Genomic DNA, 22833 nt, shown 5'->3' with positions numbered 1-22833 from the left:
GGGAAGAATGTTGCTTCTTAAGTATTTTGGTGATGGGCTCTTTGAATCTATCAGCTAAGGGAGAGATTAGTGTCTTTATCACTTACAGTTCTACAGATGTGCCTGATCTCTTGTGGAAGCTCATTCATAAGCCGCTTAGTAGTTTCTTTGACTCTCCGTGCTCTATGGCTCTCCATGCAGTTCTGCAAATCCTCAAAGAACGTACTGCTACAAAACTCAGTTGCTGATCTGCAATCTGCATTTGTGACTGTGCTGGATCTGTGTGTTTGAACACCCAAAGAGGGTGAAATTCTTTGTTAGTGGTTAGAACTTTGAGAACTTGGCTGTGAGAGGGCTGGAAACAGTTGGATCCAGGACTTCAGACAGATTAAGAATTCACTTGTCCTAGTTATTTTGCTTTCTCTAAATTCAGTATTGGATTTAAGGCAATGAAGTTATAAAATTTGTGTGTCTGAATAAATGCCTAGTCAGGGCAGTATCTGTATAATAGGTTATGTAAGGTTTTACTATGATACTGCAACTATTCATGAAAAGGAGCTGATGGTGACATAAGGGACATTGATATTTTACGTGAGTAACAGAGGACTCTGACAGCTGGAGACAGTACACGCTTTTCTTTGCCCAGCATGGTTCTACTGGAATTGTAAGACATCATCTCTTATCTCCTAAGAGCATTTGTGAGAGTAACAACTGACTTTTGAATAGCAAGACTATACTTTTTCACAGATTAGCTAGATAACAAGCAACCTAAGATTATATTCATCAGTAGCAGCTTACTGCTTAACTGACATAGCAATCCAAAGTTCCTTTTCAGACTGTATGGCTATGATAAATATCAGTGAATCATCTGTGTAATTGAAAGACCATATGCACATCCTGGACCACATATGGTTCATAACTTTGTCAGTATTCCAGAATTCAACTTCTGGGATTGGCAATGCTTTCTTCTGTGTAGTAGGATATACAAAGCAGGAAATCCTTGTTCCTCTTTGCTCACCAGATGTAATGCCCCTTTACCTTGCAACAAGTGAATGGAAAAGATTGGAGTTTGTTTAAAAGGAATAATCTCTTAAACAGTTGCAAGTGGTGCTGATTTGTTTTAAGTAGTATTAAAGCTGTCTTCTCTTCCTAAAACTGGGAGAGATCCTAACTGGAGTGTTGTTGCTTGTTTCAGTGTGTATGTGTGTGAAAAAGAGGCAGTAAAAAAGCACTCCTTTGTTGGAAAAAAACGGAATAACAAAACACTGCCTAGCCAACTGCGTTTATTCCCAGTGAAGTGACTACATTTGCATCTTGGTCACATGCCAAGACTGATGATTTGCTTTATAGATGCTGAAAATTATGTTAATAAAACTACAAATTATAGTGCTATTATCCAGAAGCACAAGCTTTCCTATGACAATATTGTTTACTGGAAAACTAAACATTCTAACATTGATACTAAATTGCTTGTGTAGATTTTAAACCAAGTCTAGCCAATCAGTGTTTCTGCTTACTTCTCAGTTGCGGACAGCTAAATACTTCCTTGTGATGCTAAGCTGCTGTTTGCCAAATATTGTCGGTTTGGGGGTGTTTTTTCCCCTATTCCCAGTTTTTAATTTTATTCTTTTGCATCCTCCTAGAACTAGGAGTAGAAATGTTGGTTGGTGTGATTTTTGAGTGAAAAAACAAGAGATTGTGGTATTTGGCCATAAATTCTTTCAAATCCCTGTCAATAGATTATGCTAAATGTAATGGTTGTTCCTGGTGAGCCCAAGAGTCATCACTAGAGAAGTTTGTGAGTGTAGTTCAGGTCATCACGATGGAGGTGGAGGAGTTGAGAGAGTCTGGAAATGAAGATGATAACTCAGTAGTGAAAGCTCAGTTCTTCCTTTTGTATGATAAGCAATTGGGGCATACAGCTTATGTATTTTAAACTGCAGCCATTCTCAAAGGTCATCCTAAGTGATATGTTTGTATTGTTTCACTTGTGAAGGCTAGCAGCTAGAAATCAGTATGGGGTGTTAGTTAATAGTAACCAGAAATTGGAATCACCTGGTTTTGGCATGCTTTTGGCATGCTTTTCTTGTTGCTGTGAACAGAAATGTAGTTGGTGTGGAACAAAAATGAGGCTACCACAGAGTAAAAAGCTTAATTTCAGATCAGTCAACAAGGAAGTGTATCTCTGTTGTTCCCTACTGGTTTACCACCAGGGCCTATCTGATCACCTTTAGCTAATAAACATCCTAATTCGCTCTGTCTAGCTGACTACATGGTTTGGTAGGTTTGCAAATGACATGTTTAGTGAAGTTTGAGTAGAACATATAAAAGAAAATAAAATTAATATACATAGAATATGTAAAAAGAAAATAAAATGTGTTTTAACAGTTGTGATAGGCTCATCCTTATAACTTCCTGAGGGATTTTGGGTACATTTGAAACTTTGAGGTCATTACCCCAGTTTTCCTTTAGTTTGAGGCTGAATTTTGTTCATATGCTTGAAAAAGAGGCTCTAATTAAACTGTTTCAGTAAGCTGCAAACATTTCCTGTTATCCAGCTCTGATTTTTCCTACTGTTGTCACCCATGTCCATGTATTCTGATGTTTTTCCAGAAACAAGGCAGCTTTTTGGCTCCTTCATTTCCTTTCCATGTGTCCTTAATTAACAGTGACACCCACAGAAGTAGCTAGAGTCCTTTAGGCAGATCACTTAAACCTTGGGCTTTAAAAGAGTCACATTAAGACAGAGAAGGGAAGTCTGAATAGTTTCTGGAGAGTAGAGTCCTGGGTGGAAAGTAAAGGAAGTGCAAATGAAAAGTTTTCCTGTTTATTTTAGTAATTTATAGTGTGGAGTCAAAACCAAGAGATAGATTTAAACTTCAGTGGTAGAACATTTGTGGTCTGGTTTCCAACTGTAGCAGCAAGTCATTGTGGCTAACTAACATCCAAAAAGTTAAAAATACTATTGCAGTATTTTTGCATGTGGTAAAGAAAGCACAGTCATTTAAAAATTAATCTTACCATCTGTGATATTTCAACATGGAGGACATTGGTTATAAGTTTCTGTATGTTCATTAATGGTATGACCTTTTTCTTTCCCTTGCCTGCATTTTCTGCAGCTGTTTCTAAAAATGCAGTGTAAGTATGAGCAAAATGCTGGTAAATCAGAATAAAGGAGTTCTAAATGCACTTTTTGCAGATTTAGTAAATTACACAGGGCAGAAGTGTACCACCCCCTTTCTTATCCATGCTGTCTTTTAAACACATAATTTCAAGCTGCACAAATTGTAAAGGTCAGTTGTGTTCCAGTGAGTAGAAGACTATGAGGCATGGCTGTTCATCTGTTTGGTAAACAATTCTGAAAAAAACTGCAGTTGAGAAAGAAGATGAGACATGAGGCAACATACACAGTAGTCCTGGCAGACTTCTCATTGCTACTCATTCTGGTTTTGATAAAAACAGATAATTACAGTAGGTGGTACTGGATCACAGAGCTTTTCGGAAAGACTAATTGCTAAGTTACTGATTTGGAATATCAAAGAACTGTATTTAGAATAAAAAGTTCAAGATATTTCTTGCATTTTTCTCTGGTCTCATTCAGAATGTTTCCGTGTCTAATGTGGTCTCATTTTCTTTAACTGAATTGCCTTGTTTGATGCAAGAGGGCAAAAACTCAGTTAAGAAGTAGTGAATAAGAGACAGCTGAGAAAACCATGCAGTCCATTTTAGATTGTGAAGAGTGATCTACATTTTTCAAATGGTCAAGTTTTTTAAAATTTTCATTGATGTTGTTGTTCCCCATCCAGAAATTTGTGACTCTTGTATGTCCCTAATGGCTTATAGATATTTAGCTGAATGACAATTAGTAAGGGAGGTGTGTTGATCTGTTTGTGCTTTTTTTGACATTTCAGTCAATAGTAATAAAAAAAAAAAAGAAACTGAGATCAATTTCAAAACCTCTTAGCAACCATATAAAAAATAACTACTGTATTGATTTTCAAAACCTCTTAGTAACCACATAAAAAATAACAACTGTATTGATTTCTCTGATAATTGCCCTGGAAGAATGGTAGGAGCTTAGTGGTACAAACGTAATGAAATACATTTATCAATAGGCTGTGTGTTGGATGAGGTGTATTAGAAGTCTACAGTAAGACACTGTCAATAGGGGGTCTAATTGTAAACTTTCGTAGCCACTTTTGCAGATTCATGGTAGTGCAGAAATCATGAAAATAGGAGAGAAAACAAGTATTACGGAATACCTGTTGCAAGAAGTAGACATTTGGAAGGAAAAGCAAGAGTAATGTTCTCTTCATTAATCTCACAAGTTCCTTAAAAGGATGTGAAGCACAGTCTGCCGTACATATGTTGTAGATTTTATGTAAGAGACTTTGTGAGAAATATTTTCAGAGCCTGCTGGGATATAGTCAGGATTATGGCAATTTCCCATAAGAACATGTGTTTACCAGCTCCAGCTTCCTTCTGAAACACTATTAAAAAATTGCTTTCATGAAGGGTTGGGTTTTTTTCTGTTTGAACAGGCAGAACAAACAGGATATCTTGGTCATAATGAGCAGCATAATGAAATGATAAGTACAGCCTAATTGCAGCTTGTTTATGTCATGATTATGCAAACAATTATTTTGATTGGTGTTTCTGTTTCTACATACACTAAAAAGCCTCTAAGCACCATTTTCTCTTTTTTGTTCTTATCTCTGTTAAATACTTCAATATATAAAAAGGACACTGAAAAAGCACTGAAACCCTGCCAGCCTGGAAAAATGCATGTAAAATGCAAAATTAGTCTTCATCTCTGCCTTGGATTTAGTTCTCGGTGTTGGATATCTTACATTACTAGCATTATGATGTCCTATTACTGAGTTTGACACACATTTACAAACTAGCAAAATAATAGAAAATAAATGCTTAGAGGAAGAAGTCATAATTAATATAAAAGCCACCAATACTAGTCCGTACATCACTTCAGAGACCTGCTTGAAATAATCCCATGGGTGCAGCCCCCGAGAGAAAAGTTGGAAAGCGCTTGTTGATCATAGAATTGTAGAAAGGCCTAGTTTGGGAGGGACCTTAAGGATCATGGGCTCTGATGGGATACACCCCAGAATAATGAGGGAACTGGCAAAAGAACTTGCCAAACCACTCTCAATCATTTACCAGCAGTCCTGGTTTAGTGGAGAAGTTCCAGCTGACTGGAAATTAGCAAATATGCTGCCCATTTACAAGAAGGGTTGGAAGGATAATCCAGAGAACTATAGGCCTGTCAGCCTGTCACAGGTGAGAGTGGGAGCTTCAAAGATTATTAGAGAAGCCCTCCCATTGAGTCATGAGGTGCAGAAAGGACCCCTTTGCTTTCTAAACTCCTCCTCAGAGAGGAGCCTGGGTGCAGCTGAATCCAGTCTTAGCCCCAGACTTTTGTCAATGGTTGTGAGTAACTTTGTCTCACAGAAGTAAAGGTGGCACATCAGATGTATTTATATAAAATATTTATTATGACAAATGATTAGACAAAATATCTTAATCAGAATCACTTACTGCATAGTATAAAAACTAAAACTACTAGTGGCGTATAGTATGTTAGGATAGTGCACTATATCAAAGGAATTGTATCAAAGCTAGCAAAAAGAAACAATTATTAAGTAGAAATTGATATCTCACCGTACCAATGCTTGTGGGCAGATCTCTTTCTCTCAGCCTTGAGGAGTATCCTTGAAGGGGCATCCCTGCTTCAAGGGAGGAAACTTCATGCACACACTCCAAGAAGAAAGATGTTAGAAGAACCTAACCACATGAGAGTGGACTGGACTTACATGGTATATTGATCACATGTCTCCAGTTGCCTTACTATCAGGATGTTAATTTGGGTTTTGTGAACCAGACTGGTTTTAGCATAATTCAACACCAAATGCACCACATGACTCCTCTCTCAATCCACAGCTGATATCCTTGCAAGAAGGGCATTGTCCAGTGGCTGAACCACACTCCAGGGCAGAGCATCCTGCTGCACATCCTAAACTCAGTCCTTCCTATGGAAGAGATCATCCTGAGTGTTCCTGCATGTGACATGCAGGACAACCAGGGAATCAAGACCAGCCAGCATGGAGTTACAAAACAAAGCTCCTGCTTGGCCAACGTGTTTCACCTTCTATGACAAAGTGATCTGCTTAGTAGTTGAAGGGAAAGCTGTGGATGTCATCTATCTAGACTTCAGTAAAGCGTTTGTAACCATCTCCCACAGTATCCTTCTAGAAAAACTGGCTGCTCGTGGCTTGGATGAGTGGACTCTTCAATGGGTAAAATCCGGGCTGGATGGCTGGGCCCAGACTGTTGTGAATGGAGCTAATCCAGTTGTCAGCTGGTCCCTAACAGTGTTCCCCAGGGCTCAGTTTTGGGGCCAGTCCTGTTTAACATCTTCATTGATGATCTAGACATGGAGATTGAGGGGATTTACCCTCAGTAAATTTGCAGATGGTGCCAAGTTGGGTGGGCATGTTGATCTGGTGGAGGCTGGGAAGGCTCTTCTGAGAGACCTGGACAGACTTGGTCAATGGGCTGAGGACAACTGTGGAAGCTTCAGCTGGATCCTGCACTGGGGTTGCAAAAACCCCCTTCAGAACCACAAGCTTAGGCAGGAGAGGCTTGAAAGTTGCTCAGCAGAAAGGGACTTGGGGTGCTAATTGACAGCTGGCTCAATATGAGCCAGTGTGTGCCCAGGTGGCCAGGAAGGCCAGTGGCATCATGGCCTGTACGAAAAACAATGTGGCCAGCAAGACCAGGGCAGTGGTCATCTGCTGTACTCAGCACTGGTGAGGCCACACCTGGAGTTCACTTCTGGGCCCCTCACTTTAAAAAAGGATATGGAGGTGCAGGAGCACATCCAGTGAAAGGCAGTAAGGATCTTGGAAGGTCTAGAAAATATGTCTTATGAGGAGGTGCTGAGGGAGCTGTGTTTGCTTAGTCTTGAGAAGAGGAGGAGGGAGGGGAACCTCATGGCTTTCTACAACTCCGTGGTAGGAGGTTGTGGTGAGGTGGGGGCCTGTCTCTTCTGCCATGCATGCAGTGAGAGGACCAGAAGAAACGGTCTTAAACTGAGACGGGGGAGATTTAGATTAGATATTAGAATTTTTTTTCCTGTTAGGGTGGTCAGGCATTGGGATAAGTTGTGCAGGGAAGTGGTAGAGTCACCGTCTGTGGAGGTGTTTAAGAGGGATCTGGATCAGGCACTGGGTCATATGGTTTAATGGTTTAGGATTAGAGTGGCAGTGCTGGGTTGGCGGTTGTAAAGATCTTAAAGGTCTCTTCCCACCTTGATGGTTCTGTGCCCCCCAGTGATGGGCAGGGACACCTTTGACTGCCTCAGGTTCCTCCTATCCAACTTGGCCTTGAACATTCCAGGGATGGGGTGTCCACCACCTTTGTGCAACTTATTCCACTGCCTCACCAGCCTCACACTGAAGAATTCCTTCCTAATATCTAATCTAAGCCTACCCTCTTTAAGTTTGAAATCATTGCACTTCTATCACTAACTTGTAAATAGTTCCTCTCCATCTTTCTTGTGGCTGCCCTCAGGAACTGGAAGGCCATGATAAGGTAATCCCTAAGCCCTCTCTTTTCCACGTGGAAGTTTTCTCATTCTTTCCTCATAGGAGAGGTGCTCCATCCCTCTAATTATATTCACAGGCCTCCTCTGGATTTGCTCATCTAGGTCCATGTCTTTCCTGTGCTGGGGACCTCAGAGCTGGATGCAGTGTTCCAGGTGGGGTCTCACTAGAGCAGAGCATAGGGGCAGAATCCCGTCCCTGGCCCTGCTGCCCACGCTGCTTTGGATGCAGCCCAGGACATGTTTGGCTCTCTGGGCTGTGAGTGCCCATGGCTGGGTCATGTCCAGCCTCTCATCCACCAGCACCCCCAAGTCCTCCTCAGAACTGCCCTGACCCAGGTGCAGCACCTTGCACTTGTCCTTGTTAAACCTCATGAGGTTCCCATGTGTCCTTATCTCATGCCTGTCTAGTTCCCTTTGGATGGCATCCCATCCTTCAGGAGTGTCACCGCCCCACTCAGCTTTATGTCATCTGCTGAGGGTGCTCTCATTCCCTTTGTCTATGTGATTAACGAAGATATTAAATAACACTGGTCCCAGTACAGACCCCTGAGGGCACCACTTCCCACTGATGTCCACTGGGACTCTAAACCATTGACCACTACCCTCTGCATGTGATCATCCAAACAATTATTTATCCACTTAACAGTCCCCTCATCTAATCAGTCTTTCTCCAGTTTAGTTAGACAGATGTTCGAGGGGACTGTCCAGAAAAATAATATCTGTAGCCTTTTCCTTATCCACAGAGTGACTGCTTGTCCACTGAAGACCACCGGGTTGGTCAGGCAGGACTTGCCCTTGGTGCAGCCATGCTGGCTGTCTCAAGTCACTTCTGTGTACTCCATGTGCCTTTGCCGAGCTTGTAGGATGACCTGTCCCATGATCTTCCCAGGTACAGAGGCAAGCCTGGCAGGTTGGTAGCTCTCAGGTTCCTCCTTTCCATCCTTTTTAAAGATGGGTGCAATGTTTCCCTTCTTCTTGTCACCTGGAACTTCTCCTGACTGCCATGACTTTTCAAATATCATGGAGAGTGGCTTGGCAATTACATCAGCCATTTCCCTCAGGACTCTGGAATGCATCTATCAGGTCCTATCAATTTATGTACATTCAGGTTTCGCAGGTGTTCATGAACCTGATTTTCATTTATAGTGGGAAGCGCTTTGCTCCCCAGTCCCATCCTGCTGTCCATCCGCTTGAGAGGTGTGGGATGAGAATTTGCCACTGAAGACTGAGGCAAAAAGTTGCTGGGTCCCTCAGCCTTCTCCTCATCCACTGTTATCAGTTTGCCAGCATTGTTTTTTGGGGGATGACCTTCCTTTCTTTCTTTGACATCCTTTTCTACCTGTAGAAGCACTTCCTCCAAGCCTAAGAAAAGTCCATCCCAAATAAGCAGAAATCAAGCAAAGGTAGCACGAGTCACTCTGCTTGGTGCATGGATGAAACAGGAGCTCCTGGCTGAACTCAGACGTGAAAGGTACAAGAGGTGAAGGCACAGTGTCTCAGGAGCAGTATATTGTTGTTGTCTAGTCCTGTGTGGATAGAGCTAGGAGAGTGCAAACTGACCTGGAGTTGAGTTTGGCAAAGGATGTGGAGGGTAATAGAAAAAGGCTTTTATAAGTACATAAACAGTGAAAGAAAGACTGGGGAAAACATGAACTCGCTGCTGAATGGGTTGTGGGAACTGGTGACACAGGGCTCAGAAAAGGCCAAGGTACTCAAGTCTTGTGCAGTCTACTGGTGTCAAGCTACTGGTGTCAATCTACTGGTATGACAGGCCGCAGGAATCCCAGGTTGACCTTAAGATGAGAGGGAAGAATCTGATCAATGTCTAGAAATACCTGAGATAGAGTGAAGAAGAGTGAGGCTCCTCTCCATAAAGACTTCTCCAGTGCGCACTGACAGATCAAGAGGCCGTTGGCACAAGGTGAAACTCATGAAATTCCATCTAAACACAAGGAAACTTTTTTCTGTGAGGCTGGTCAAACACTGGCCCAGGTTGCCCAGAGACATTTTGGAGTGTCTATCCTTAAAGATATTCAGAAACCAACTGGGTGTAGTCCTGGATTTAACCTGCTCTACCTGACCTTGTGTGAGCAGAGGGGTTGAACTAAATGAACTCAGGAAGACCCTTTCAGCCTATGACATTCTGTGCTTTAGCCTCACCTACTCTGTGCTGCTGTTTTGGATGATGATGTTGATTTATCTACCAGTTATTTTTGAGGACATATAAAGCTGTTCTAAATGCCTGTACTCACTTTTTCATTTTTTCCTTTGAGAAAGTGAACTTTCTCTTTTCTAAAAGTTGATTTTAGTTTATGGAAAATAATTTTTTAATTGAGTTTTTGCTGTCACATTTTCTTCTTGTAAATGTAGTGTTTACCTCAATTGTCCTTTTTGAAGTTATAGGAACATTTCATTTGAGAAAATAAATTATATTTCATGGAGATGATGCCGGTCCTTTTTGTGGAAGCGGCCATTTCATACATGAATGTTAAAAACTTCACACTTTAAGTAGCTCACTTTATTTGTGACTATTTCTTATGCCTCTGGGTGACAGGTTTTTAAATTTACAAGTTGGTAATTTCAAATGGACATTAGTATTTCTCTTGTAATAGAGATTTGATAACTATTATTCTCTGCGTTAAGCAGAAACTCTGCTATTTTAGAGTCATGCTGTCACAAAAATGTTCAATGGGAAGACTGAACAAATTTTGAGAACAAGTGGTAGCTGAAGATAGCATGATAATAAATACATATTCACAGAGCAGTATAAAGGAAGAAACAGAAGTTCATTACCATATAAAGACCCTTTATAACAAGTGAAGGGAGCAGCCCTCATGCCCTAAATAGGGTCAGTGGTTGGCAGGAAGTAGTACTCCACAGCTTAAGTAAGTGGCATGAAAGCAGCAGTAGAAATAAGTAGAACTACTGGCTGTTTTCCATGCTTGACTAGTTTAATGGCCATTAACAAAAGATGGTTGAGAATGAATAGTGCATTGTTTCATTTAATCTCCCCTCACAGGGAGAGCCTCTTTTTGTAATATGGAAAATTACTAAATAAGGAATGAGCTTTAGACATTAATGGTTAAAGTTACTCTGTGGTCCCTGGGTGCAAATGGAGCAGCATGTCACAGTGAAGAGGAGAGGATGGTGCTGCAGTGCGCTCAGCACAAGCTGTACCTCTGTGTGTGGTACCTGGATAAAGCAATGCTTTTCTTGCTGGCATGAGTTGACAACTGGATAAGTGGCTAAGCCAGACCCGATTCCACTTCTAATGCAAAAGTTGGGATGTTACAAGTTGAAGTAAATCCCACCACCTGCTTTTCTTACAGTTTGTCTGGGACTACATCTGAGGCAGCGCACTATGTTTCACTCCAAACACAGAGTGTCCAGTGCAGCCACCGTCCCACTCTGGCCTCCCTTGTCAGTAGATCACTACCAACAGTGGTATTGTAAAAACAAGTGATAATGGAGTAGTGTTTATTCTTACTCTGCGTTCTAGTGAGGTTTTTTTCCCAGTCTTTCCCTGCTTTTACACATATATGTACATACATTATGTACAAAGGGAAGTTGTTTGATCTAGTTTTGATCTGCATGTTGGTAAGTCCTAAAGCATATAGAAGAAGTTAGCTGGTCTGAAATAACTGAAACAGTTGCCATATAAGCAAGATTGAAATGAGATAAGCATATTAATTTTGCATGACTGTGGGATATTTCATATTAAGAACAAATAACCATGTAGTACTTCAAAGGGAATAAAACCATAAATTAATCAAATACAGTCAATTAAATATTATTCAACAGATCAGTTGACCTCTTACTTGTTTTGATCCTGTCATTAAAGTTAAGCAGACAGTGTATTAGCTTTTTTACAGTGCTTGAATCGTATGCTGTGGCAGTTTTGAAATAACAGCTATAAATTTCCAACTCGTAAGGTTTCTTTTTCAAGGCTAATTGAAACAAACAACTTTATTTCTCTAGGCCTCACTCCAGAATGCTCCAGTGCGTATTTCTGGCTGAATGCTTGATGTCCACACTTCTTTATACTTGAATATTGATGGAATATAAAACTTTTGGTGGAAAGAATGGGTTTTTTATAGGAAATCCGAGGTGGTTTGCAGCGAGCAGATGTCTTTCAAATTGGGTTACAGTAAAAACAACTCTTCAGTTAGTCAGGTCACCCAGTAGCCTGAATATTAGTTTCTTTTTGTTAGGTTGCTGTGTTATTTTAGAAATAAGGAGTAGAATCACTGTCTTGTAATACTAAGTGTTATGGTTGTTCATGAGACAACTAAATGGACCAGAATTTTAAAAAGCAAGGAGATGCTTCCAACAGCCACATAGACACTCCTTGCCTTAAGGTGGGTAACATCTTAGTCACACAGATATCAATGGCAAAGCTTGCTTGTATGTTACTGCAGCTGAGATGTCCTCCTTAGGGTAATACTTGCATTAAGTTATCTGAAGTTATTCAGTGTGCTGAAAAAACCTCCAACAAACATGAGGAACTTAATCAGCGTGCTTTTTCTTCACCCTCTGTATGCCGACATACATTTTACAGACTACATAGCGTCAGTCTTTGTAGAAGTTAAATATATTTTATATTAAAATGGCTGAGATTGTGATGAATTTTCCATTAATTTCATGGAAGTAGAAGATTAGGTGAACCATGTACTATTACCTACTTCCACATGACTTCTTCAAAATCATAGAATTACAGGGATTTTGAAAGGTCATCTAGTCTAAATCCTTTGTAATGAGCAGGGATATCTTCAACTAGATCAGGTTGCTCAGAGCCCAGTCCAGCCTGACCTTGAATATTGGCAGGGATAGTTAGCAGATGACAAACTGTCAACTTGTTCCAGGGTTTCACCACCCACATTGCAAAAAAAAAATATTCCTTATGCCTAGTTTAAACTAACTAACTGTTACATTTTGTTCTATCACTACAGTCTCTACTAAAAATCTGTCCCCATATTTCTTGTAAGCCCTCTTTGAAGTGTTGAAAAGCTGCAGTAAGGTCTCCTCGGACCCTTCTCTTCTTCAGACTGAACACCCCTCTCTCAGCCTTTCCTTGTAGGAAAGGTGTTCCCTCCCTCTAGTTATTTTTGTGGCCCTCTTGCGGACCCACTCCAACAAGTCCTTTCCTGTGCTGAGGACCCCAGAACTGGAAAAAGCACTCGAGCAGAAATCTCATGAGAGCAGAGTAGAGGGGCAGTATCCCCTCCCTTGACCTGGTGGTCACGCTTCTTTTGGTTTGGACACATTTGGCTTTCTGGGCTGCAGAAATTGTGCACATTGTTTGTGCATCTCCCTTAAGACTCCGTAGAATTTAATCATAGAATCACAGAAGTGTAGAAAATCCCGAATCAGTAGATAAACACAAGAATCATCAAAGTCCAGCTCCGGGCCCTCCACAGGACAGCCCCAAGAATCACAATATGTGTCTGAGAGGATTGCCCAAACCCTTCTTTAGCTCTGTCAGGCTGGTGCTCTGACCAGTTCCTTGGGGAGTCTGTTCCGTGCCCAGCCACTCTCTGGGTGAGGAACCTTTTCCTAATATCAAACCTAAACCTCCCCTGACAGGTTTCATGCCATTCTCACTGGTCAGCACAGAGACGACATCAGTGTCTGCCTCTCTGCTTTCCTTCATGAGGAAACTGCAGAACTGCAGTGAGGTCTTCCCTCAGTCTTCTCCAGGCTGAACAGACCAAGCAACCTCAGCCACAATTCATATGGCTTCCTCTCAAGGCCCTTCACCATCTTCATACCTCTCCTCTGGACATTTTCTAATAGCTTTAGATCCTTCTTATACTGTGGCACCCAAAACTTCACAGAGGCCTTAAGGTGATGTCGCCCCAGTGCAGAGCAGAGCAGGACAGTCCTGCCCTTTATATGCAACCAGCATGGATGAACACATGTGCTCAGGGTCTGGGTATATGATGAGGAGAAGTTTAGTTATGTTTGACCATGAATACATACATTTTTTCTTACCTTACACCAGTCCTGTGTGTACACTGGCTTCCTTAGGAACAGAACTGGTCTCAGTATTTGTGACTATTCAGGGCTGTAGGTGGATTATATCTGCATGTCTGGAATGCAGAGTTTTTCTGAAGTAAAATTTTATGAACAGCATCTTGTGGTCTTGGAAAATTGTTGTGCTTTGCTGAGTTCTGTCGTCCTGTCCTATCAGTGTAGCTTGTGCACTGATAGTACTTGAGTGGTGATTAAAAGCAGTGCTTTTATTTTTACTTGCTTTAGAAGTATCATACCATTATGAATTGCTGCTGTGAACTTTTAAACTCAGGAGTATTTCTGAATAAATGCGATAAGGGATTAGGTAATCCTGGTTGCAGAATACATTCCTTCACTGAAATAAATCCCATAATTTTTCAGCTTCACTGTAACTTGGGTTTTTTTTCAATAAATTGTTATTTAAAATTCATCTTAACTCTTTAATATGTACTACTGCTCCTGTTGAGCCTTCCCTTTATATTTTTGTATTTAAGATCTGACTTGATAGGTAATTTCAATGACCAGTTATAGAAAAAATGTCACATCACATAATTAAAAAAACCACCTCGGGAGATCTAGAGGGTAACAAAAATTGATTGCACAATGCAGTTCAGAGTACATGATATTATCACAAATCCTTATATGGCTTAAAAGAATCAACACAGTCTAACCGTCTATCATGTTGGCATTTTATTTATGCATGAAGTCTATGCTTGAAAAGCAAATAAACCTCAATTTGAGCTTCATTGTTACTCTTTATATTCCCGGAATCACGTTGCTTAAAAATTTATTGATTATATCCAAGTATTCCCCCTTTAGAGATAATGAAGATAATAGAAATATGAGTTAGAAGCTGAGGTCTTCTAAGAGTGCGTATGTGTATACTGTTAAATTTAAACTATTGCTCATACCTACATGATCATAGTGGGTCCCTTTCAACTGAACTATTCTATTCTATTCTATTCTATTCTATTCTATTCTATTCTATTCTATTCTAATAAAACTGTATGCTTTCTATGTCTTTGATACTTTCTTCTTGACCTCTGCATTTATCACCTGCAAAGGCACCATCTGTATTTGGTGAATAAAGATGTTGTTGTGGGGATCTTCTACAAAGTTTCAAATGTGTCCTCTTCCAGGGCCGGGTGTAGTGTATTTGCATCGTGTTTATATTTAATTGAATTACTCTTGCACCAACAAGTTAGTAGACAGGGGCTCCAGCTATACAAAAAGCCAGATAAATGTAGAGTGACCATGCAATCCCCGTCTTGAAGAACATGTAATCTTTAATAGGAGACAACACACAGCCAGGCACCAGGGAGTATAAGAAGTGACGGGGTCGCTAGAGAAGTGGTAGTGTTACTCCAGAGTAGCTCTGCTAGCACCCAGCAACTAAACTTTCATGCCTTCACTCAGGAGTCCAGTTCGCACATCCCCCCATTATGGCAGTGCTCCTGGACATACTGTAGTGCTTTCCACACATTGTGTATTAAATAGGTGGAAGGCCAAACTAATTTTTGGTAGAACTTATGTGTTACAGTAGAATATGAGGATGGAGGAACTGAATTCCGTTTTAGGCATTTCCTAGTGTTGACGTGCCTTCCTCAACAGTAGATTTTAATTGGGTGCTGTGCCTTTCATTGCATGCTGAATAGATTTAACATAATGTAATGTTACACAGTTCTATTTGTTTGAAAGTGAAGAATTTTGGGGTTACGATCTTGGTATTTCTTAATGGTAGGGAATAAAATTCAGATGCTTACCAGATTTCAAGCATTAGTTGAAACACATACTGTGTGCTTAAATTAAAGATGTAAAGTCTTTCATTTCTGCCCACAGATCTTGTTCATCTTGAGCTACTATAGCTCCTGATGCTTAGGAAAGGACCATATGTTTATTTTGTTATCTTAGACCTATAATTGAAAAATGTAACCTTATCCCCTAATTAAAAAGCAACTGTCATGGCATTCTGGCATTTAAAGCCTAAATCTTTAATATTGACTGTGCTAAAGGAAACTTAGAAGTATTTTACATCTGATTCACTTTATATTTGATTGAAAGTTTAAGTAAATCCCCAAATATTTTGTTAAAGTAGCTTTTACATGTGGAAAATAAAATCCCATGTGGCATTTAACAGGATTTCTATGAGTTACAACTGAAATAAAGATTTAATTGACAGCAGATCTTTTATTGTTATTTGTTCTTTGATTTTATGTATCCATAAATAATTAAAATTATGCATTTTCAATTACTTGTTTTATTTTGACTCAATAAAGGACATTTTCCCTGTGCTCCCTCTTGGATTTAGCCTTTCACATGCTACACTGAGACTGCTCTTGTCTGTGACACTGGATCAGTTTCCTTTCAAAGCTACTGAATTCACTACAGCCTTGTGGCAAAGGCATCACTACAAATCAGTTATGGTGTTTTGTTCCACAGTTTTTCATTGAGCAATCACAACAAGAACCTGAACCTGATGTTTGCATATCTCCTGCCTGCTCTATCAGTCCCTTCATTCACTCAGTTAATTGTCTGACAGCAAATGCTCGCCTATATGGCCTTGTTCTTGCCTATGAGCACTAGTATGGATTACATGATACAGCTGACATGACTCTTAAAGCATTCCTGCTGTTCCTGCATTGTCTACTTCGTCCTCAAAAGGCACACTGGCCCCTACAGATTCCTGATGGTGTGACTGTTTGTTTGAGACTGTGTGGAGAGAAAAATCCCAGGCTTGATGTACCTTAGAAACTAAATCTGTGAACAATTGTAAGCATTACCTCTCTTGGTAATATGTGCCATCAATCCAGACTGGGTTTTTAGTGTTTGTAGAAGTTGATGGACTTGTTCCTGCATCTAAAACTTCATTGCTACTATTATTAGTAGTATTAGTATTATACTGAAAATAGCTCTTTTTGTCCCTTTTTCCCTCATTCATCTGATTTTATTGAATGTTAGCAACTGGATTTGAGCTCACATGTCTAGTTTTAGCTGAGAAGGAAAACAGCAGAGGAAATCTGTTTTGCAAAAAACAATGATTGTTGCTCATGTTTGAAAAGGAGAAGGATGAGTTCGGTTTCAAATATGACTCTCTGTTGCAATGCAGAGTATGCAATATGTTATTGGACCAATAATACAATATTACCCCCTTTCTATGTAGTTATTTTTATCTTGGTTTCTCCTGGTGAACTGGTTCACAAAATTGTAAAAAAACATTTTTTTTCCCCACATATGGTGATGTTTATCTGGTTTTCTTCTTTTAGTTGTGAATTTTGAGAGCCGACCAGCTTTCTTTAACCTGTATAAAACACACATGTGTGTGCATATGTCTCTCTGCAAGTCAAATCACCAGACAGGAAATGCCCTTTTTGGGGTTAAAATTTTGTGGAATATTCAGTTACTAGCTTCCAAAATACAGTTAGGAACATTTATAGGTTAAATGTCAAGCATTTCTGCTGACAAGCTAGAGACAGTCATCTGTGTTGCTTTGATATTGGTGCTGGAAAAACATTATTCATCTCATGTCAGCCTCTGCTGGCAGTTGCAATTTTGGTTGCAATTATTTCTACCTTGAATTTAACCAGGTGTGCTTATGATCTTCCTGTGGATCCTATTTAGATTGTTTGTGCTTCTGGTGGTGTGCTGGATTCAGCTGTTGCAAAGCTCTCAAAATAGTTGCAGCCCTGAGTACCATCCTTACCATATGGTTTGCATTACGCATGTGGAGTTCTACTGTGTTAAATTGTATCCAAAAAGTACACCTTTTGTGTAAAACTCCAAGTGTAGTAATGAGAAATCTTATTTGTTCAAGTGTATTGATGAGAAATCTTATTTGTTCATAGATATTGTCTTGAGGTGCTGTCCAGTTTTACTTCATTAAGAAGAAAATTAAAATCATGTAGCGAAGAGAATACATTAATCTCTTGCCCTTTCTTTTCATAGAACTGAACACTATTTTCAGAAAGTTTTCCATAGAGAAAATGTCTTTGCTTAGGTTATTAACTTTTTCTTCAGCCATTGTGCATTTCATAGTCTTTAAGTTTTGAAAAGACAGAAGATAACATTTTGGGGAAGTTATGATGAAGGACTGTGGACTGACTTCATGGGTTTTGTACATCACTAGGTGGAATGAAGTCCTTTTGTCAGCTGTGCATGGATACAGCACTTTTTTTTTGCTTCAATGGCTTCCAATTTAGAGCGAAAAAATAAGTCTGAAAGGTTGAGATCTTTCTGTTCGAAAATCTTGAGATACGTGGTAACCAGGAATAATAGTTATTTTACTAAAGCGATGGAGTTTTTTCTACTGGAGTATTTTTTACTGGAGTTTTTATTAAGTGAATAATTTAATTTTGCTTTAAAAATTATTTCAAAATTTTATTAAAAAAAAATTTATAATTTAATTGTAACTGAATAATTTCAGTTTTAGTTGAAAATAAAAACTCTGGGTCACTTCTTGATTCTTCCTTACGTGACATGTTTAAAGTAGCTTTATTTATCTCTTCTGATGATTTTTAAATATAGTGATTGGGCAGCTTTTAATCCATTTAATTCTAGTGAAAAACTGAAACTCATGGAAGCTTTGGTTTGTTTTCAGACTACTTGTATTTTATATGGTCCATATATGTTTTTAACCTTTTAACTTAGATTTTAATGCTTATTCTTACTTCATACATTTATCACCTTATGTAGTAACATAGTCCTTTAATTTGATAGGGTAGTACATACAGAATCATACAACCATACAAAAATATTCTGAGTTTGAAGGGGACCACAAGGATCATCAAATCCAGCTTCTGGCCCTACACAGAAAGCCCCAAGAGTCACATCATGTGTCTAAGCACATTGACCAAATAAACCTTGGACTCTGTCAGGCTTCATGCTGAGACCTGTTCCCTGGGAAACTTGTTCCAGTGCCCAACCACTCTCTGGTGGCTGCTAAAAGTCAGCATTTGTCTTACTTGAAAAACTGACAATAAGTTGGTTTGAGCTGGCGTCAATAGTCACAGTGATAGACTGACAGCTAGTCTCAACTTCTGTAGAGGGAGGTCACAAGTCCTGCCTGCAAACTGCTTCTGCATGGTCTCCATTCTCCACAGGCTCATAGGTTTTGCAAGGAGCCTGCTCCAGCATGGACTTTACGTGGGATCACAGCCTTTGGATCCCCCATAGGCTTCTCCATGGACCTCCATGGGCTGCAGGGGCATAGCTACCTCACCATGCTCTTCACCATGGGCTGCAGGGGAGTCCCAGCTCTGGCACCTGGAAAGTTTTGTCCCCCTCTTTCACTGACCTTGGTGTCTGCAGGGCAGTTGCTCTCACATATTCTCACTCCTCTCTCCTGCCTGCTGTTGCACAGTAACTTTTTCCCTTTCCTAAATCTCTTACCCCAGAGGTGCAACCACCATCACTGAGGGGCTCAGCTCTGGTCAGCAATGGGTGTCTTGGAGTCATCTGGCACTGGCTCCATCAGACACAGCAGAAACTTCTAACATCTTCTCTCAGAAGCCAACCCTATAACTCTCCCACTACCAAAATCTTGCCTTGCCAACCACTGCAATCCACACTGGCAGTGCACTTTGTCACAAGTAAGCTGTAATGTCTCCCAAATACATAAATGTTTAAAAAATATACTGAAATTTTTTGTTTCTGTTAAGGACAATCTGTAATGCAGAAATTTGTGGACTTGAATGTGTCATGCCTTTGCACAATAGCTATTTCCTTTCATTCTCAGGCTTTTGTCTCTGAGAATAAACTTAGCATTTGGGAATGTGCAAAATAAAAAGCTTCTGATGAGTTTCACAACGGAGACACTTCCAGTTTTACCTTTCTGTAGCCTTCTCTTTTCCCACTGCTTCACTCAAGTCTAACAGTCACAATGAGGGCAAATTATAGGTAGCCGAGGTTGTTCTTACATGCTGCTGTCCTCCAGTGTCACCACACAACTGCTTGGAGAATAGAAGTGAGAAAACCCTTGGGCTGAGATCAAGACATTTTAGTACGGAAAGCAAAAGCTGTGCATGCAAGCAGAGCAAAACAAGTAATTAATTCACCATTTCACACGGGCAGGCAGGTGTTTGGCCATCTCCAGGAGAGCAGGACCCCATCATGTGTAATACTGACCTGGGAAGACACAAACTCTATCACTCCAAACATTCCCCTTTTTCCTTCTTCCAGCTTTACATGCAGATCATGATGTCATCTTTTGTGGAATATCCCATTGAGTCAATTGGGATCAGCTCTCCTGGCTATCTCAACTGCTTTTGCACCCCAGCTTGCCCACAGGTGGGAGGAGTAAGGAGCAGAAAAGTCTTTGGCTCTGTGTAAGCCCTGCTCAGCAGTAATGAAAACATCTCTGAATTATCAACTCTGTTTCCAGCACAAATCCCAATCCCAGCCCCACAGTATCTACTGTAAAAAAAATTAACTCCATCCCAGCCAAAACCAGAACATTCACTTAATGAGAAAATTATGCTGACAGTGCTTCAGTAACTCAATGAGAAACAAAAACTTGATTTTCCAGCTATTTCAGCATAATACTGGAGTTTTCCCTACTGTAATAACTTCTCAAGAACAGGTGTGTTAAGGTCAGCTTTTTGCTTGAATAGCGTGTTATTAGTGAGATTAATTACTGAAGTTTTGTTTGCCACTGACACTTGCAGAAAAGTGTTTTCTTCAGACCTTGTATCCTAGGACATTTTTAAAGGCATGTGAGTATTTCACATAGTGGTTTTATTTTGGTGTACACAGCTGATTTCATCATTCCTAAACATATTTCTTGGTAGTTATCATATGAATAAATTGTGTTTGTGTTATTTTTTTCCCTTAAGGTGTTTTCTTTTGTTATGTACATGTACTGGAGGATTTAATTTTTTTCTATAATAATACTTATTCCTTATGTAATGCCTCACCTTATTTGAAAATGTATTGCGCTTTTGTTGTTCAGCTTCCTTTAAAATACCTTCCTTTTCTACTTCTATTTCTGTTGCACTTATCTGTACTGATAACACACAGCTTCATTCTAGCTAGGATTGACAGTGAGGGGTTTATTGTCTTTGATCTTCTCGTTGTTGAAGCTTCAATTTATTCAGATCTAATATTGACTTTTCCAGCCAAATTTCTTGCTTTGCAAGAGAATTTGTTCTTTTTGTCTTGCTGTAGGAAAATGGTTAATCCCCCTGATAATTAGTGGACATGATATAATTCTGGCACTGCATTCAGTTTCGTTCTGGGGGACGTGCACTCACAGCCTGAGGGGTGGTAAACCATTAATCTCTAAAGCACTGGCTGCATTGTGTGTTAGACTACTTGTATGCAGAGATAAGGTGTGATAGGATTTTGTTGTCTGTGCACAGCAGGATTCTCAGTTCTTTTCTGCCATCTTGGGCAGAGGATAACAGGAGTTGCTGTGAGTAAATGTCTCATCCTTAAGACACCACACGTCATTAACACAACTATGCAAGGTCATGAGGGTGTTCAACAGCTTAGGTCTTTATACCTGTATTGAATTTCTGGAGGGACTGAGTGATGCTGAATAAAGTATTTTTGACTTCTACTTCAAGTAGCACTTAGCTGTTCTCCCAAACAACTGAAATGTCTTCTTCACAATATGCGGAGTAAGGTGGCAAATGATATTTATTCAAGTTAAATGTTTCAGTAATCTAGCAACTATATGAAATCACTTCTGTGTGGTTTTGGCTCTCTAAAGGCAATCCATTTCTGTTTTCTTAATTAGGTCTTTACTAATGTGCTGACTCACCCAAAATGTCCATAGAAGAATAATGGAAGCCCCTGAATACCTTGATTTGGATGAAATAGATTTTAGTGATGATATATCGGTAAGTACAAGTCTTATTTTACTTGTTCAAGTTGAGACAACCTTAGATATCTAAGTCCTCATGTAAAAAGCAGCACTGTTGTTGGAAACCACACTTCTTTTTATTTCGTATAGAGGAATGTTTAGATAGGTTGAATTTAGAAGTAAAGATCAGATGTTTTGTAAAGGAAATCTCTCTAATAAGCTTGGAATGAAAACTTGATTCCTCTCCTTCAGGTAATAAAAATTACTTGCAAATCAAATTAATAAATTAGTTTCATTTCTGGACTGCTTCTCTCCTATATTGTCCTGAATGAACTATATGTGCTGTAGTCGTAGCCTTAGATACCAAAATTTTATCTTTAATTGAATGTATTTCAGTTGTAAAAAACCTGCTTCTCTCACCTCTGCCCTTTTCACTAGTAGCCATTTCCCAGTACAGCAGTATTTTATGAATAGGTGTGATGTGATAGAGTACAGAAAGAGATAGAAAGACTTCCAGGGATTCATAGGCAGCACTGATCCTCAGTGTCACAAATAAAACAACTGCAGCTGTAATTGCAAGAAAAAATACTGTGTTACTGTGTTGCTGTCTACATTGTTAGTGTTCTTATAGGAGGCACTGATACTGTGTATTTCTCTATTATTCACAGTACTAGTACTACTGCCGGTGTTTCTGCTTTTTGTGCAATCGAGTTGTTCATATATTTAATGTTCTATAAAAAATAAACTTGAATACAAAAATTAAATCTCCTGTAAGAGAATTTATTAATTCAATTTTCAGATGAAAGTATGCCACCATCTCTTTCCACATGTTTCATAGTTTTATAGTTTAATTTTTTTTTTAATATGAAGGGCCTGGTTTTCCTGTTAGCATTTGGGACTTTTGATTCATTTTAAAACATTCCAGATGCTTTATTCACTGACAAATTCCTTTTGAAGAGAATTTTTTTTCTACCTATTGTGCTGTTGAATTTTTATTAAAGCAGAATATGGCAAATGCCCAAAATATTACAAGACAATGAGCCAATCTTGCGTGAATACCTTATTATGGGCAACTTTCTTTTTATTACTGTTATATGCTAGATTATTTCCTGGTATCTGTTTCTATACTCAGTTTTGTAAAACTGTAAAACATAATAGATGTAACCTTTCCATGTCCCTCCCATTGTGGCTGTTGCTGCATACTGGTGGGTTAGGTTACTCACTTTTCTGCTGAACAGCTCAGGCTGCCTGCTTTAATAGCCTGTTCTTTCAGTGGAAGCTGAACATTGAGTAAAAAACATCACAAATGGTTGAGGTAGCAGTTTTACTCCCTGCTTTAGCAGGTAAGAGAACAAAGGATTTGTTGCCAGAACCCAGATCAACAAGAGAATTCATGGTTACTCTAATGCTCTACTCATATCTC

General features: G+C 39.6%; 1 protein-coding gene across 2 annotated transcripts in view; it reads left to right on the top strand.

Moving 5' to 3' along the window:
- SNCAIP (synuclein alpha interacting protein) overlaps window positions 1-22833 on the top strand; it is a 91971-nt gene that overhangs the window by 16801 nt on the left and 52337 nt on the right. For both annotated transcript variants that reach the window (XM_069001589.1, XM_069001590.1), the window contains exon 2: window positions 21345-21447. In XM_069001589.1, the coding sequence (XP_068857690.1) occupies window positions 21391-21447 (57 nt within the window). In that variant the 5' untranslated portion in view covers window positions 21345-21390. The remainder of the gene's footprint in view (window positions 1-21344; window positions 21448-22833) is intronic.

The sequence above is a fragment of the Aphelocoma coerulescens genome (assembly GCF_041296385.1).
Source record: "Aphelocoma coerulescens isolate FSJ_1873_10779 chromosome Z unlocalized genomic scaffold, UR_Acoe_1.0 ChrZ, whole genome shotgun sequence".
Lineage (NCBI taxonomy): Eukaryota > Metazoa > Chordata > Aves > Passeriformes > Corvidae > Aphelocoma > Aphelocoma coerulescens.
Note: the sequence above shows the minus strand (reverse complement) of the source record. Positions and strands in the feature narration are given on the sequence as shown.